Below are 17038 nucleotides of genomic sequence, written 5' to 3' on the forward strand. Positions count from 1 at the left end.
TGTTCCTTTGGTATTCAAAAGCAGAGATTTTAATATCGCAAGGCCCTGCTATAAAGATCTTTGTCTCTGCATTGAATGTTCAAAGACATTTTAAAATCCAAAGCCAAGTATAGCTTTTTTTCCCTCTCTCTCTCTTGAAATACCTCCTTCTTGAGAGCAGTGGATACTTCATGATCTTATTTCAAAAGGGCTGAGGAGTGGAGGAAGCCCTTCAAGTAAAAAGGAGTTTGGGGCTGGTGGAGTAGGGCACATCTTCATATTACACGTTTTTATTTAAAAACAAACAAAAAAAGTTAAAAAGTAGAAGAAATACAACCCTTGGTTTCTCCCGTCTGATTTCTACATGGAAATTAATCCTTCTGTATTTGTTTTCTGGAGAATGATTCTGAATATTCTCCATACGTTTTCTGTGAGAATGTCAGCCTAGCATTCGTTTCTAGTAGATGTGCTTTCAGCAAAACTTGCTCTTAATGTCTCTGGTGTGCAGTCATCTGAGATTTCCCATTTGTTCCAAGGTACTTGGAGGACTGATTTGGCTTTGAAATTTATAGCTAACACTCCCTGAACTTGGCTGTAGCCTTTACATGTTTACCGTACATCTTTCACAATATAATGATTTCCACGCTTCATTTAACTTGATTCATATTAAACAAGTAAGCTTGGGAGGTGGGGGTGGCTTAAAAAAAACAAAAGATTGGTGCTTACTGTTTTTGGTATTCTGCCTTGTTTTTGTTAAATCACTTTAATTGGCCCTTTAATTATATTACACTGAGCCCTTGTTTCAAAGGCTCATCTGGAATACCTGCTTAGGAAAAATGTGGGTCAGATGGGAATGAAGCAAAAACTGAGCTGCAACTTAACATGACAATTCCTCAGTGCAACCAAACACTGTCAGTGTTTTGTTTATATCTTTGGTGATTTGATGCAAATAGAATCGACAGTTGGCCGGGATCTTTGTTGTTTTGTTTTGTTTTCAGAGGTATTTTTAAAAAAATTTTTGCTATCAGGAAAGCAAAGCCTAAACTGTTAGGGATTTTATTTCTCTCAATGTCATTGTTTTATTCTTTTTTATTTTATTAAAGTATGTAGTTGCCAAAATAAAACTAAGAGCTAATGACTATAAAAGTATTTTGATACTTTGCAAAGTGAGAATATTAAATCATTTGTTTAACTTCGTATATATTCCTCATAAGCTAATTTTATAGGATGATTGATGGCACAGAGAACGTGTATGGTAAAGAAAGGAGGTAAAAGCTACGTATACCTATTAAATAAATTGGAGGAGAAAAATCCATTGGCTGATTATGGCAGAAGTTTCTCATGATGTTTGAGAAAGTAGAATGTAATACAGAGACATCTTAATATGAGCAGTATGTTTTTTGTATTAATATAATAATAATATGACTTTTTCTCATTTTGGTGGCTATAAAATTTTACTTTCAAGAGTCATTTTAGTATTTTTTTATTTACTTTAACTTTTTAGAAATCAATCTGAAATTTTACTTGAAACTATTCAGCTTCTGATTCCTGTGAATTACATTTGATTCAAAGGCTTTGTTTATTTTTAACCACAAAAAGGTAATAATCCATATTAGCAGTTGGTTGTCCTTTGTGTACCTAATTAAATTGTATTGATAAGGTGAAATGAACATTGTTTGTCAAAGTGCACTTATTTACTTTTAAATATATCTCATTTTGATATAACGATTTGATTCTTAGTTTCTTTGTCAGAACGTACTACATGCAGAAAAATGGTTTTATAAATTATTGCTGTTACCATTAATTCATATCGGTAAAACATTCATGATATCAATAGTTTTATCCATTGTAGTTGACTCAAGTCCATGAATTTCATAGATATTCATATTCATTTTTACTGTACAAATGATTTGTTGTTCAAAAGAGGTAGAAATAAAAAGGTTCAGGTGAAGTGAGAGTTTGTAACTGTAATTTGAATGGGATTATTAGCCATTAAAAAAAACAATTCTAAGCTTCAAATCCTTTTTTGTACAAGGGTATAGAGAAAAGAAAGTAAAATAAGTTATAGTTTACCTCTGAAAATAAACGTGAACAAATTGTCAGACTACTTCAACAGATGCAAATGCATCTCCCTAAGTTTTCATTGAGATCACAGATTAAAGCAATTGTAGAAGAAATCTGCATGGGAAGAAAAAAAATAGAAAATAAAGAGGAATGATTATGTCAATATTATCCAGCTTCACACATTAGTAGAACTTGTCTATAAGTTTTTATGGGGGGGACCTCCTTCCCACCTTCCACCTTTCAAAAGTAGTTCCTCATTCCATGAGATATTGCTAGAAAGTCTACCATTAAAAATTGGTTTCCAGAAAGTATCACTCCTCTTTGGAAATGCATGTATCCCTCATGAGGGTAGCAATGGTTCCAATCAATGATTTGCAGGTGGATATCGAAACTTCAGCATGTGTATGGCCTCTGTGGCTGCTGGATGGGATCAAGGCTGTTAGAAAGTGAAAGAAGATTGTGTGCTGGCTTGTGCTGGGTGACCATAGGCCAGTTGTGGGTAGTGAGAAGTAGTTGTGGGGAGGTAAGGAAGTACAGAAGACTAGGCTCTTCATCATATACCCTGAGGCTGCCTCCAGCAAACTGTTGAACTTGGAAACTAGACTATGCTAGCTTGATTACCTGTTGGTGCATTTGAAATGTATTGGGAGCTTTTTCTTGGGGGGAAAAAAAAAAAAAAAAAACTTTCCAGGTCAGGAGTGGTGGCTCATGCCTGTAATCTCAGCAGTTTGGGAGGCTGAGGCAGGAGGATTGCTTGAGGCCAGGGGTTGAAGACCAGCCTGGGCAACAAAGAGAGACCTTGCCTCAAAAAAATAACAAAAATAAAAATCAAAAACATAAATATATAATATGTAAAATATATATTTTAATGTTTTGGGTTTTTGAAATTTAATTACATAAATATATCTATATATATTCTAAAATAAAATACTTTCCAAATAAGAACTTATATCTTCAGCTGTGATTACAATTTATAGATTTGCCTATTTAAATGTCAGAAATGTGTCAAATACCATGATTTATATGAGTTGTTAAAAAAAAATTCCCACATGGCTTCTTTATTAAAATACAAAAGCTACAGTTAATTGCCCATACAACAGTTTTTATTTAAAATGGAACAAAATTTAATGTCCATAAATTTAACTTATGAATGTAAATTGAAAGACATAGACCAGTAATTTGTCCAAATTGTTATAATCTACTCAAAACAAAACATTTGTAAAGCTTTTGTCTACAGAAAAATTACTTTTTTTTGTCTATAGACAAATTACTTTTTTTTTTTTTGAGACAGAGTCTTGCCCTGTCACCCAGGCCAGAGTGCAGTGGCACAATCTCAGCTCACTGCAACCTCCACTTTCCATGTTCAAGCGATTCTTGTGCCTCAGCCTCCCAAGTAGCTGGGATTACAGGTGTGCACCACCATGCCCAGCTAATTTTTTTGTGTTTTTTAGTAGAGATGAGATTTTGCCATATTGGCCAGGCTGGTTTTGAACTCCTGGCCCTAAGCAATCCACCTGTCTTGGCCTTCCAAACTGCTGGGATTACAGGAGTGAGCTACCACACCTGCCTATAGATAAATTACTTATAATATATGGGATGTATTATAGTAAAATGGAAGTAATTAAGCTAAAGCCAACTGTATTCAACCTTAAAAAAAGTTATTTATTGCTGTAATATATTGATTCATTAAACAAATTTTTACTGAATGCCTACCATGTGTTGGTCACTATTCTAGGTGCTGGGGAGTCACTGTGAATAAAATGGACAAACTCCCTGCTTTCAAGGAGCTTGCCTTGTAATGATGCCAGTCATAGCCCAGAGTAGTAGTTTATTTTTAAGAGAATTTGTAGTTTATTTTCAAAAGCATTTATTTATTTATTTTGAGATGGAGTCTTGCTCTTGTCACCCAGACTGGAGAGCAGTGGCGCGATCTCTGCTCACGGCAGTCTCTGCCTCTTGGGTTTAAGCGATTCTCCTGCCTCAGCCTCTCAAATAGCTGGGATTACAGGCACCCGCCACCAAGGCTGGCTAACCTTTGTATTTTTAGTAGAGACTAGGTTTCACCATGTTGGCCAGGCTGGTCTCAAACTCCTGGCCTCATGTGATCTACCCACATTGGCCTCCCAAAGTGCTGGGATTACAGGCGTGAGCCACCGTGCCCAGCCTTTTCTCACATTTATTTTTAAGAGCCTTTTCTCACGTTTTAATAATTCATTTTGTAACTTAGCATAATTACCTAGTGAATGTTCTTGAGTTGAAGATGCATTTACGTTTATGTTAATTTGGTAAATAAAATTAATTATTTCAACAACTATATATGAAAAGGCTGTTATCTGCTGGGAACTGTTTTGAGGATAATGGCAGTTAGAAAAATGAATCAGAAACAGATCCTGACCTCAAGGTGTAGTCAATAATGGGGAATACAACAGTGACAGAAGAATGGAAGAAAAGCAGTTATAAAATAGGCTTTGTGCCAATCTCAGTAGTTAAATAGAATGAAACACTGTGTTTCTGTGTGGAGCAGGGCAGTACTATTGCCCTTATATGTGTGGGTTGAAAAGTTAATATTTTCAACTTTGTATTTCTTCCAACAATTAAAACTTGTACCTGTTTTATTATGATAGTACCTTCTCTCTCCAGCCTAGAATATAGAAGCAGTCTCTGCTAAGAGATCCTTGAACTCTAGGGAAATAAAATGCAATCAGATTTTAGATGATTATATAGCTGAGATTTTCTTTACTTTCTAGTCTCTTATTTAAAGGCTTCCTAAATAATGTAGCTAGGAATGACAATAAGGAAATAAATTACAAATACATTTAAATTTCCCTGTAGAATAAGAAATAGATAGTATCTGAAGGATACACTGATTTATGAAATAAATATTACATTAATCTAACATTTAACAGTTGAAGAAAAATGAGGACTTCACAGGAAGAGAAATCTCTAACATATTTCAATAAATAACGAATATTTTGATTTAGACCATACAAAAGCTTCAGCTATTAGGAACACAAACAATGACAGGTTCTTTTCATCTTTGAGAGACAGGTAAGTTGTCTCATTTCTGTCTTACTGGTGTAAAAATGAAAACACGAAGATTATGTGGCTTTTCCTTCTGATCAGTTATTAGCTAAAGTGAAAGGAACCCCAGCTTGCTGTCTGGTACTTCACCAGTGGTTACCACTGTGGTTTATGGAACAACAGCAATGAGGTAGGGCCAGAAAATGATGTTTACAGGGATTTTTATGAAAAGGCCAATTATATACAAATGTCTTTGTCTCTGATTTGTAGTTACCAGCTGACAAGTGGATACAAGCCCGCCCCTATGGACCTGAGCTTTATCAAACTCACCCCATCTCAAGAAGCAATGGTGGACAAGTTGGCAGAAAATGCACACAATGTGTGGGCGCGGGATCGAATCCGGCAGGGCTGGACTTACGGCATCCAGCAGGTACGTGGGAATGAGCTCCACAGCATTTGGTCTGAGACTTACTTAAGTGGGAATTAGCATAATTTGTAACAGAAAGGATTAAATAATGACTATTTTAAAACTGGTATCATATAGATCACACACAGTGCACATCTGGACTAAAACACCTGTTTAGTGCTAGACTGAAGAACTTACATGAGGTTAGCTCTGACTGTAATCGTGAACACATGTGAGGCACACGATGAATAATATAATACTACACTGGTGACTTATAATATGGTTTTGTGGTATTTCTCTCTCTGAGACTGTGTTTTAGGAGAAACTTTTGAAATGTAAGAACATTGGGATAAAATGATAATAAAATGGGTGCACCATTCGTTATTCATAACCCCTGGGGCCACATACATTTCAGAATTCAGTCTTTTTATTTGGTTTTCAGAATGGTGATTTGAGGATATATTACATGTATGTACATAACAACCTTGGTAGGGCAGCTGACTTCAAATTGCAATTCATTCTGCACAAGGGAGGCAGGGTCATACCAAGAGGGGTAAAGACCACAAACAGCCTCGCATCAGTTCCGGTTTTGCTGCTGAGTTACTGTTGCAGATCATTTTGCTCCGGGCATCAGTAGATATTCAGGTATTTGGGTATTAAGATATTCAGGATTAGGTATTCAGTACTAATTTGCCTGAAAGAGGAAAGGAAGAAAAGACAAGACAGAACAGTATTTCTGGCTGGGCGTGGTGGCTCACACTTGTAATCCCAGCACTTTGGGAGGCTAAGGTGGGAGGACTGCTTGAGCCTGGCAGTTTGAGACCAGCCTGGGCAACATAGTGAGAGACTGTCTCTACGAAAAATTAAAAAATTAGCTGGGCATGGTGCACATGCCTGTAGTCCCAGCTACTCAGGGGGCTGAGGTGGGAGGATGGCTTGAGCCCAGGAGGTTGAGGCTGCAGTGAGACTGTTTCCAAATAATAACACAACAACAAAACAACAACAACACAGTATTTATTCTCTGGTTTACCAGATCAACCCCTGTCGGATTCCATAGCTTTTTTTTTTTTTTTTTTTTTTAAACCCTTGGGAGGTGTGGTGGGAACATCCACAGCCTCCCAATGCCTGTTTACATTAAAGTATTGAGAATTGATTATACGTCTTGAAATGTGGAAACTTGAGCAAATACTGCAGCTGGTCTCAGGGAGTGAATGGAAAGAAGTAACTTCCAAAGTGGCATTGCCCTACACACTTGTAGGAGTTGATGCATCTCCCCCATTGCATGGAATTGAGTTCTGTACTCTAATATTAAGCATTCTTTTGCGAAGATAGTAAGATAGCCTGCTGTCTCTCTCTGTGTGTCAACAAATTTTAACCACAGTTTAACATTGGAGCCTCTTTTACAATAGACAAGTTATGAGTTTTATAGTCATGTTAGTGCCCCTGGCATTGCTGGGTTTCACTGGTTGATGGATTCAACCCAATGCATATTTTTCAATTAGGGACATAGAAGGGTGGTCCATAACACACTGGAATTTTTCTGAAGAAGGGAGAGCAGCCTTAAGTTCTTCATTGACTGAAAACCATGGAGGGGGGACCAGTACTAATTTGGCTCTTCTTGGAATAAAACCCTGTCCATGAACTGTACTTGCAAATTGGGTGTTCTCTACTATTGTCCTTTGCCATGTGAATGTGGCAGATGGAAGTGGTTAGAGATCACTGAAGCTGTTTTTTGTTATTGTTGTTTTTCCTTCTCATGGAGAGGGCCTGTTTTCCATACATGTGCTTATTCATTTGATTGAATCTTTTCTATTGATAGTGTTTTGGTAACTTTGCAGCCTGGGAAAATGCAGGGATTGTGGAAGGGTCAGATTTTCTCATGGAATTTTAAGTTTGATGTATTTGGTAGCTATTTATTTTTAAAAGCCCTTGGTGTTGCTTAGACATCTGCACCATATTTTTCCCTGCAGGACGTAAAGAACAGAAGAAATCCTCGCCTTGTTCCTTACACTCTTCTGGATGACCGAACCAAGAAATCCAACAAGGACAGCCTCCGCGAGGCTGTGCGCACACTGCTGGGGTACGGTTACAACTTGGAAGCACCAGATCAAGATCATGGTATTTTCGTTTTACTTTCCTCCTCTTCGGTTGCAAGATCATGTAGTAGTTCTTTAAAGCCAAATAAATGAATAAAAGGGGGAGTACTAAACAAGGTCCTCCAGTCTAGGTGTGGAATTTCATCCAAGTGGATTTTCTTCCCTGAAAAACACCTGAGGGATTAGACCCATCTCTCAGTGGGGTGGCTCAGGATGCTGATGATTTTGTGGGCGGAGAAAATGGGCCTATCTTCCTCAAGCGTCTGAGATCAATAGGTACTTCCCTGATTATGATGTTGGACTCCTCCCTCAGCCCACCAGCCCTCCTCCAGAATAGCTGATTTTTGCTGATTTGGGGAATAAGCCTGTAGTGGAGGCTAATGTTTTACAAAATTCCACCTTCATCATTTACACACACATGTACAGGCAACATTGAATTAATTAATGTGATATTTTGCTTTAAGGGAAACACATTACAGTAGGCACTCAATAACTATGTGTTGAACACAATGGATTTTTAAAGGTTCTGCAAAGAATACATTTTCCTTAAATAATACCTTTGAAGAATGTAGTTTAGGCTGGGCGTGGTGGCTCATGCCCCTAATCCCAGAACTTTGGGAGGCCGAGGCAGGCAGATCACGAGATCGGGAGATCAAAACCATCCTGGCTAACACAGTGAAACCCCATCTCTACTAAAAAAAATGAAAAAAAAAAAAAAAAATTAGCGGGCGTGGTGGCGGTGCCTGTAGCCCCAGCTACTCGGGAGGCTGAGGCAGGAGAATGGCGGGAACCCGGGAGGCGGAGGTTGCAGTGAGCCGAGATCGCGCCACTCACTCCAGCCTGGAAGACAGAGCGAGACTCCATCTCAAAAAAAAAAAAAAAAAAAAAAAAAAGGAATGTAGTTTAGATAGAATGATCCAGTCTTTAATCCTTTGCTCCTGCAGTTTGAGTTAATTTAATACCCATTTTCAAAAAATTGACAAAAAAGAAATGAGGGTTGTGTGCTTCATCATAGTGCCTATAATTGTTGATGGAAAGTTTTAAAAATGTATTCCAAATGTATTCTAGTGGCTCATATTTTCAGTGCATTACCCGTACATAAAATTGGATCTTAAATAACAATGATAGTTAATATTTATATATTAGCTATGTAAGTGTTTCTAAGACTTTTACAATTATTATTTAATCCTCACAGTAACTCTTATGAGGGTGATACTTGTATTATGCTCATTTTACAGATAAGGAACCTCAGATTCAGGGACTTCTGTGTCTTCCCATTTAAAGTGGCAGATGTGGGATCCTAATCATAGGCATCCTGACATATTTTAGTCCTTTGAATTGAGCAAATGCATGCTTAACATCTTGACAGATCTTATCAGTTACTGGACTCTTATACTGGCTGCAAATTAAATGACATATCCACTTGTTAACAATAATAGTAATATCCATAATGCTAACATAATATCTATCTTGAGGTTAGCTTTATAACAACAGAGACATGGTACACTCATTATGAATCAGATGCTGTTAGGTATGCAAAATTCCTGTCTCAAAGAATATATAGTCCATGTAACCACTGGGAAGAAAGTAAACAATAAAAGGCTTGTGAGGCAAAAATTGGCAATCAGAAAGACTTCTATAATACTCTGATATAGAATACACCCTGAAAGTTAATTGGTTCTAAATAATTATGTTTTTAAATTGAAATAGAACTTATATACAATAAAATGTACACATCTAAAGTGTTCAGTTTGGTAAATTTTGTCAGTTGTAGAAACAAAAGGAGCCTCTACCAAAAACACTTCCAATATTTTCAGAAAGTTTCTTTGTGTTCCCAACAAAGTAACCACTTTGTAAGTTCTATCATTACAGATTAATTTATAGCAAATAGAAATAGAAATGTAACCTATAAAAGTAGATGTTATAATTATAATCACTCTAGCATGTATTTTTTACATCTAGTTTCTTTTGTTCAACATAACACTTTTATGATCTTGCATGTTTCATGTATATCACAAAATCTGTTGCTCAGTGGCATTCCTTAATAGTAATAATTTACCATTTGTTTATCCATCCTCCCATAGATGGATGATTTGGGTTGTTTCCAATTGTAGGTGATTATGAATAAGGCTGCTATGAATATTCATATACAAATCTTGGTATATAATTAATCTTTCATTTCTCTTAGGCTAAATACCTAAGAGTATAATTGCTGAGGCACATTTTCTAATTTGTGTTGGCCTTTTTACTGAATTGCATTTTTAAAAGTGTATTTTGGATAGAAGAACCATGCCAGGTATGGAAAGATTTTCTTCCATTTGTAGGTTGCTTTTCCATTTTCTTAATGAGGTCTTTCAAAGAGCAGGCATTCTTAATTTGAAGTTCATTTATGATTTCTTTTCCTTTACAGTTGGGGGTTTTATGTCCTAGGGCATCTTTGCCTATACATAAACAAAAATATTTTCTCTTATGTTTCCTCCCAGAGTTTTATTATTTTAGCTTTTACTTGCAGGTCTATGATCTAAAGTGAGTTAGCTTTTGTGTATGAGGTAAGGTTAAGATCAAGGTTCATTTTTTGTACAGATGAATATCCAACTGTCCCAGCACCATTTGTTGGAACAATTATTCTTAGCAAATTAAATTACCTTGGCATCTTAGTCAAAATCTATTGAACATATAAGTCAGTCTATTTCTGGACTGTATATTCTGTTCCATTGATCTGTATGTCTGTCCTTAAGCTAATATTCCATTGTCTTCATTTTTATCACATAATAAATCTTAAAATCAGGTAAGGAAAGTCTTCCAACTTCTTTCATCTTTTATAAAGGTTTTTTTATTCTTCTTATGCATTTCTACATACATTTATATTCAACTTGTTAATTTAATTTGGATGGGATTACAGTTGAATTCGTAGGCTGATTTCGGAAGAATTGATATTTTAGCCATAATTAGTCAACTAATTCATGAACATAGTATATTTGTCCATTTATTTTCATCCTCTTTAGTTTCTCTTAGCATTGCTTTGCAGTTTTCAGAGTAGAGGTCTTATACATTGTTAGATTTATCTGATGTTTTTGATAATATTACATGAAATTTGTTTAAAGTTTATGTCATTTCCCAAATGTACATGAACATGAGATATATAATTGATATTTGCATATTGACCTTATATCCTGTGATTTGGCTAAATGTATATGTCAGTTCTATTTTGTGTGTGTGAATTCAGTGTGATTTTCTATATACATAATCATGAGGTCTGCAAAAACTAAACCTCACTTTTTCTTTTACAATTGTTATAGCTTTTTTGCTTCTTGATTTATTGAACAGGTAAAGAATTCAGAACACTGTTGAATAGAAATGGTAAGAGAGGTTATTCTGCCTTATGAGGGAAAGTTGTGATGTTTCACCATTAAGTATGATGTTAAGTATAGCTTTTTATAGATATCCTTTATCACATTGAAGAGATTCTCTTCTATTCTTCGTTTGTGGGTGATTTTATCATAAATAGAGTCTTGAATTTTGTCAAGTGCTTTTTTTCCCCATTTATTGAACAGATTATGTATTTTTCTCCTTTATTCTGTGGATATCATGACTATCAAGTGATTTTCAAATGTTAAACCAGTTTTCTATTTCTAGGATAACTCTCCTCAGTCATGGTGCATTGTCCTTTTTTACACAGAGCTGTATTCTATTTGTTAATATTTTGCTTAGGACTTTTGTAGCTAAGTTTATGGACAATACACTGCTGTATAATTTTTTTCTTATAATATCTTTGTTAGGTTTTGATATCGATGTAAAGATAGCTTCTTAAGTAGGAAATTTTCTCTCCTGTTTTCTGAAAGAATTTGTGTTAATTCTATATTATTTCTTTTTCAAATATTTGATAGAATTTACCATCTAAAGCGTGAGCCTAGAGGTTTATCTATAGGAAAGTATTTTATTATGAATTCAATGTATTTAATACCTTGAGAGCTATTTAGATTTTCTATTTATTCCTGTGTCAGTTTTGATAAATTATGTTTTTCAGTAAATTAGTTCATTTAATTTAGGTTGCCATATATAGGCATAAAATTGCACTAATGTGCTCTTATTATTCTTTTAATGTCTGTTGGATCGTTAATGATATCCCCCTTTTCATTCCTGATATCGATAGTTGACGTTTTCTCTCTTTTTATCCTGAGCACTCCTCTAAGGGATGAATTTATTTTGTCAGTCTTTTCAAAGGTTAATTGATCTTAAATGTATTTTTGTTTTGGTTAAAATTTCAGACATGTATTTGTTTCTCCATATGACCAATCATGGATTATTATGAGTGATCTGCAGTGGTTATACGTGACTCCATCTTACGTTACCTTAGGAGTGCACAGCATTATTGAGTAGGACTATGGCATCCTATGGAGAATGTCAATGTTCTATCACAGTGTCAAGAGATCCTGGTTTCACAGCTTTGAAATGACCTATGAAATGTACTTTCTAATGAACAAATGTACATATCAGGCATACAAATATTCACTAACATTGCCTTGTGATGATACAGTATTTCCAATAGTGTTTTTGCATACTTTCAAATATTTGATTCACCCACTCTCTTTAGGCAGAAGAAGGGTGTAATAATCAAAGAGTTCTTGAGCTTCCCTCTAACTTTATAAATCTTTAACATTGTGCATCCGTGGAGGATGTAGGTAGCAGTGATGACAGTCAATATATTTTTAGGTTGGAAAGATACTTATATAATGATAATGATAAAATTTGGGGGGAAAAACTCACACATGGTTTTATAGTCTGACACATCAACCATTTGATTTCCCCAGGTTTTCATTACTTTACACATGAATATTTATATTTTTGGTATCAATAGTCTTAACAGGGATATAATTACCCGTTTTCCTTCTGCTACCCCACTCTGCTTAATATCAAACATTTTGAAAGTTATTTACTCTACATTTAGAAGGAACTCTCACATTGCTTTCCTGATACTCATTGAAAATTACAAAGAGAGAATGCCTAAGTCTGGTTGACTCAATTCTAAACTTATAGATAATAACTTAAGATAATAATAAATATCTAAAGTTATAGATAATAACTAAAAATAAGGGAAAACACTACAGCTCAGAGAAATTATAACCTTGAGTCTTCAAGAAAAGAGTTAATTATGGTCAGTATCCAAGAAAAGGAGTACATTTTCCCCTGTACATAGAAATATGCATTACAATGCCAGACAGAAAAAAATCAATGATGGTTATATTTTAAAGATATTGTCACTTAAAGGCATAAACTATATTCAGTGACAGGTGACACATTTGCTTTTAGAGATAACTTTACTCCAGAATGATGCCAGATAAGTAAAGTGTTGAGATGTTATTCTGATGACATACAGTGTTTTAGACTATTTGTAGCTACTACATATTAATAATTTCATCTTCCTAACATCATTGTGGACAACATAAGCTACCTTATGGGTACCTACTTTCTTCTGAATTGTGTGAATTTTAAGAAGAAGGAAAAGGAGATTATATTTATAAAATGTATGCTGCACTTCATTTTACTTCCATATTTGCAATTCTTCTCATTTCCATTTTTAAAATTTTATTATTATTATTTTTTGAGACACAGTCTCGCTCTGTCTCCCAGGCTAGAGTGCAGTGGCGCAGTCTCAGCTCACTGCAACCTCCGCCTCCCCGGTTCAGGTGATTTTCCCTGCCTTAGCCTCCCAAGTAGCTGGGACTACATGCGCTTGCAACCATGTCCGGCTAATTTTTTTTTTTTTTTTTTTTTTTAGTAGAGGCGGGGTTTCACCCTATTGGCCAGGCTGGTCTTGAACTCCTACATTGTGATCCACCCTCCTCGGCCTCCCAAAGTGCTGGGATTACAGGCGTGAGCCACCGCTCCTGGCCACTCTATTTTATTTTAATACATAGATATGGAACATCTACTGTACCTACTTCTGGGAATTCAAAGATGAATAAGAGTTTTTGTCTTATGTAGCTCTCGATGTAGACAGGGAAAATAGACTAAATTGCCACCACTACCATACAATGTAAGTGTTAAGCCCAACAGCCATAATACAGAGAGTTTAACTCAGCTTGGTGATATGAGGGAAATCTTTAAAGAGGAGGTATATTAGTTATCTATTTCTATACAGCAAACTGCCCCTTTCCCTCCCGCCAAAAAAAAAAAAAAAAAAAACCTCTCAGTGGCTAAAAAATAACAAACATTTGAAACATTTGTTATCTCAAAGTTTTTGTGGTTTATGAATGTGAGTGACAGGTGCTTCTGCTTCTGGATCATAGTCTCTCTGAGGTTGCTATTAAGTTGGCCAGGGCTTAGGTCATCTGAAGACTTCCCTGGAGCTGGAACACTGAATACTAAGACAGCTCACTTGCATAACTGTTGACTAGAGAACTCGCTTCCTCTCTGGCTGTTGGCAGAAGACACAGCCAGATGGGCACAGCCTTGCCACACAGAACTCTTCATAGAGATGCTCGAGTGCCTTCACATGGAAGCTGACTCCCCCCAGAATGAAAAATCGAGGAGTGAGTACATGGAGGATGCTGCAATGCTTGTTACACTTACTTCTATTATATTCTGTTTGTTAGTAGTGAACCACTCAATGAAGCCCACACTTTTTGAATGGAGGTGTACTAACGTATTTGTGGACATATTTTAAAACCACCAAAGTAGGTACAACCAAGTCAATTGGGTTCATGCATTTCAGGCAGAGAGGATAGTATATGTAAGGCTTAGAGACACAAGAAGGATTGCAAATGGGAATTTCAGAGAGCTTTGCATGACCAGATGTAGAGTGGAGTTAGAAAAGTGGCAGTAGATCAAATAGAGGAGGCAGGAGTTGAAACAGATCTTTTTTTTAATTAAAGAATGATTCTAGTGGCTCTTTAGGAAAAAGGCTGAATGTAAACAAAACTGGAGATGAGGACAGCAGTTTGGGGACTAAAAAAGAAGTATAGATGAGGAGTGTTGGAGGCCTTATCTTTGGCAATACTGTGAACCGAAAAATATATTTGGCATTTAGAAGTAGAATCAGCAGAAGGACGAAGGAGGCATCTGAGATAGTGTCTGGATTGATAGATGTTAACTGCATACACATTGGTTAGGAATACAGGAATTGGAGCAGATGGACATGGGGTAGTGGGAAGATTCTGAGTTTTATTGTAAACATCTTAAGTTTGAGGTGCATGTGAGACAATTCAACAAATATACCAGGATTCAATTACATATATAAATATAAACGTGAGACTATTACTAGAGAGAAACAGAGGGTTAAAGATTTCATTTTTTAAATGAAAGAAATTTGGATATTTTTACACCAAGGGAGAGAGAGAAGTTGAAAATAGAGTAAGAGGAGCTTGATGAGCTCTGATCTCTGAGAAGGTTGAAGGGAATGAAATTCAGAACACAGGTCAAAGGAAGAACAACACTTGTTCCCCTAAGGTTAGTAGGAAAGAAGTAAAGATTGAAGACGATGCAAAAACCTGTGTACAGGGAAAATCAGAAGGAAGCTGAGGGCAGTCTACTGTACAATTATTGTCTTCAGGTTGAAATAGAAAATAAATTTATTTTCCTAAGGAGTAGAAGTCAGGGAAGGCTGGACTGGATTAGAAGTCTTGAAGAGAGCAATGAAGATGTGTTGGGTATAGAATTCTCAGCTGACAATTATTTTTTCTTTTAGTACTCAGATATGTCATCCCACTGCCTTCTGGTCTTCATGTTTTCTGATGAGACATTGACATCAATCTTTTGGATGGTCCCTTCTGTGTGATGAGTTGCTTCTCACTGTTTTCAGGATTCTCTCTCTGTTTTTGGATTTGAACGGTTTGATTATGATGTGTCTAGTTTTAATTTCTTTGAATTTATCCCCAAAGTTTATTGTACTTCTTAGATGTATAAATGAATGTTTTCCATTAAATTTGGGAAGCTTCTGGCCATTATTTATTCATTCTTTCTTCTCTTTTCTGTCTCTCCTTACAGTCTGTGACTTTCATTATGTGTATGTTGGTATGGTTGAGTGTATCCCTCAGGCCTCTGAAACTCTCCTTATCTTTCTTCATTTCTTTTTCTGTTTTTCATACTTGACTAATGGACTTATCTTTAAGTTCATTGACTCTTGTCAGTGCAACTCTGTTGTTGAGCCCTCTGGTGTATATTTAATTTCAGGTACTGTGCTTTTCAACTCCAGAAATTTTGGTTCTTTTTTATAATTTGCCTCTTTATTGATATTGATGCTTTTTGGTAAAGCATCATTTTTCGCTTTTTTTTTTGAGATGGAGTTTTGCTCTTGTTGCCCAGGCTGGAGTGCAATGGCGTGATCTCATCTCACTGCAACCTCCACCTCCCGGGTTCAAGTGAATCTCCTGCCTCAGCCTCCCACGTAGCTGGGATAATAAGAACACTGGCAAAAAATTATACAAATCAAATTTTTCACAGCTCTGGAAATTAAAGACTGGCCAAAATCCAGGGAGTGTTTATTTGACAAAAATGTCCAAATGTTGGTAAGAACAGCAACTAGTGATGTTTTAATTTGCTCCTGCCTCATCACCCTCTCTCTAATTCCTTGGCATATTGAAAACCAACAGCCCCTCAATCGTAGTGAAAATCAGCCACCCACATGCCCCTGGAGTAGGCAGAACAGAAATGGACCACCACCATGCCTGGCTAATTTTGTATTTTTAGTAGGTACAGGGTTTCACCATGTTGTCAGGCTGGTCTTGAACTCCTGACCTCAGGTGATCCACCTGCCTCGGCCTCCCACAGTGCTGGGATTACAGGCATGAGACACTGTGCCCGGCCTCATACTTTTATTTAGCTCATTACGCATGGTTTTATTTAGTTCTTTGAACAGATTTAAGATACCTAACTTAGTCTTTGTCTAATAAGCCCAACATCTCAGCCTCCTGAAGAATAATTTCTGTTGACTGCTTTTTCCCCCTTTATGTATGGGACATACTTTCTTGTCTTTTTGCATGTCTCACAATTTTTGTGAAAAATTGAACATTTTAAATAATGTAATCTGGCAACTCTGTATTCACCCCTATTTCAGATTTTGTTGTTGTGCTTATTGTCATGGTTGTTTGTTTCCTTAATAATTTTTCTAAACTAGTTTAGTAGAGACTATGTTGCCTGTCATGGGTGGCCACTGAAGTCTCAGTTTCATTAGCTTCGTGGTCAGCTAATGGTAGGACAGAGACTTCTTTCAATGCCTAGGATCGATAGGTCTCCCAGTCTTTACCGAAGGAAAGGCAATGTGATGTGAGCATGTTGGCACATGCCTTCAACACTCAACCAGGCAATTCACAATTCCACATTAGCCTTCTCTTACTACATGTGCAGAGTCTCAAGGTCTTTCAGAGGTGTAAGCTTTTTCAGGTTTTTCCTGAATACATGCACAGCCCTGGGCATAAGCATGGCCTTCTAGAGTCCCAGGAATATGTTGGAGCTTCTCACATCCCACTATGAA

General features: G+C 36.3%; 1 protein-coding gene across 6 annotated transcripts in view; it reads left to right on the plus strand.

Moving 5' to 3' along the window:
• RYR2 (ryanodine receptor 2) overlaps positions 1 to 17038 on the plus strand; it is a 783951-nt gene that overhangs the window by 494291 nt on the left and 272622 nt on the right. For all 6 annotated transcript variants that reach the window (XM_073011864.1, XM_073011860.1, XM_073011862.1 and 3 more), the window contains 2 exons: positions 5335 to 5494; positions 7441 to 7588. In XM_073011864.1, coding sequence (XP_072867965.1) covers positions 5335 to 5494; positions 7441 to 7588 — 308 coding nt within the window. The remainder of the gene's footprint in view (positions 1 to 5334; positions 5495 to 7440; positions 7589 to 17038) is intronic.

Source organism: Chlorocebus sabaeus, chromosome 25 (assembly GCF_047675955.1).
Source record: "Chlorocebus sabaeus isolate Y175 chromosome 25, mChlSab1.0.hap1, whole genome shotgun sequence".
Lineage (NCBI taxonomy): Eukaryota > Metazoa > Chordata > Mammalia > Primates > Cercopithecidae > Chlorocebus > Chlorocebus sabaeus.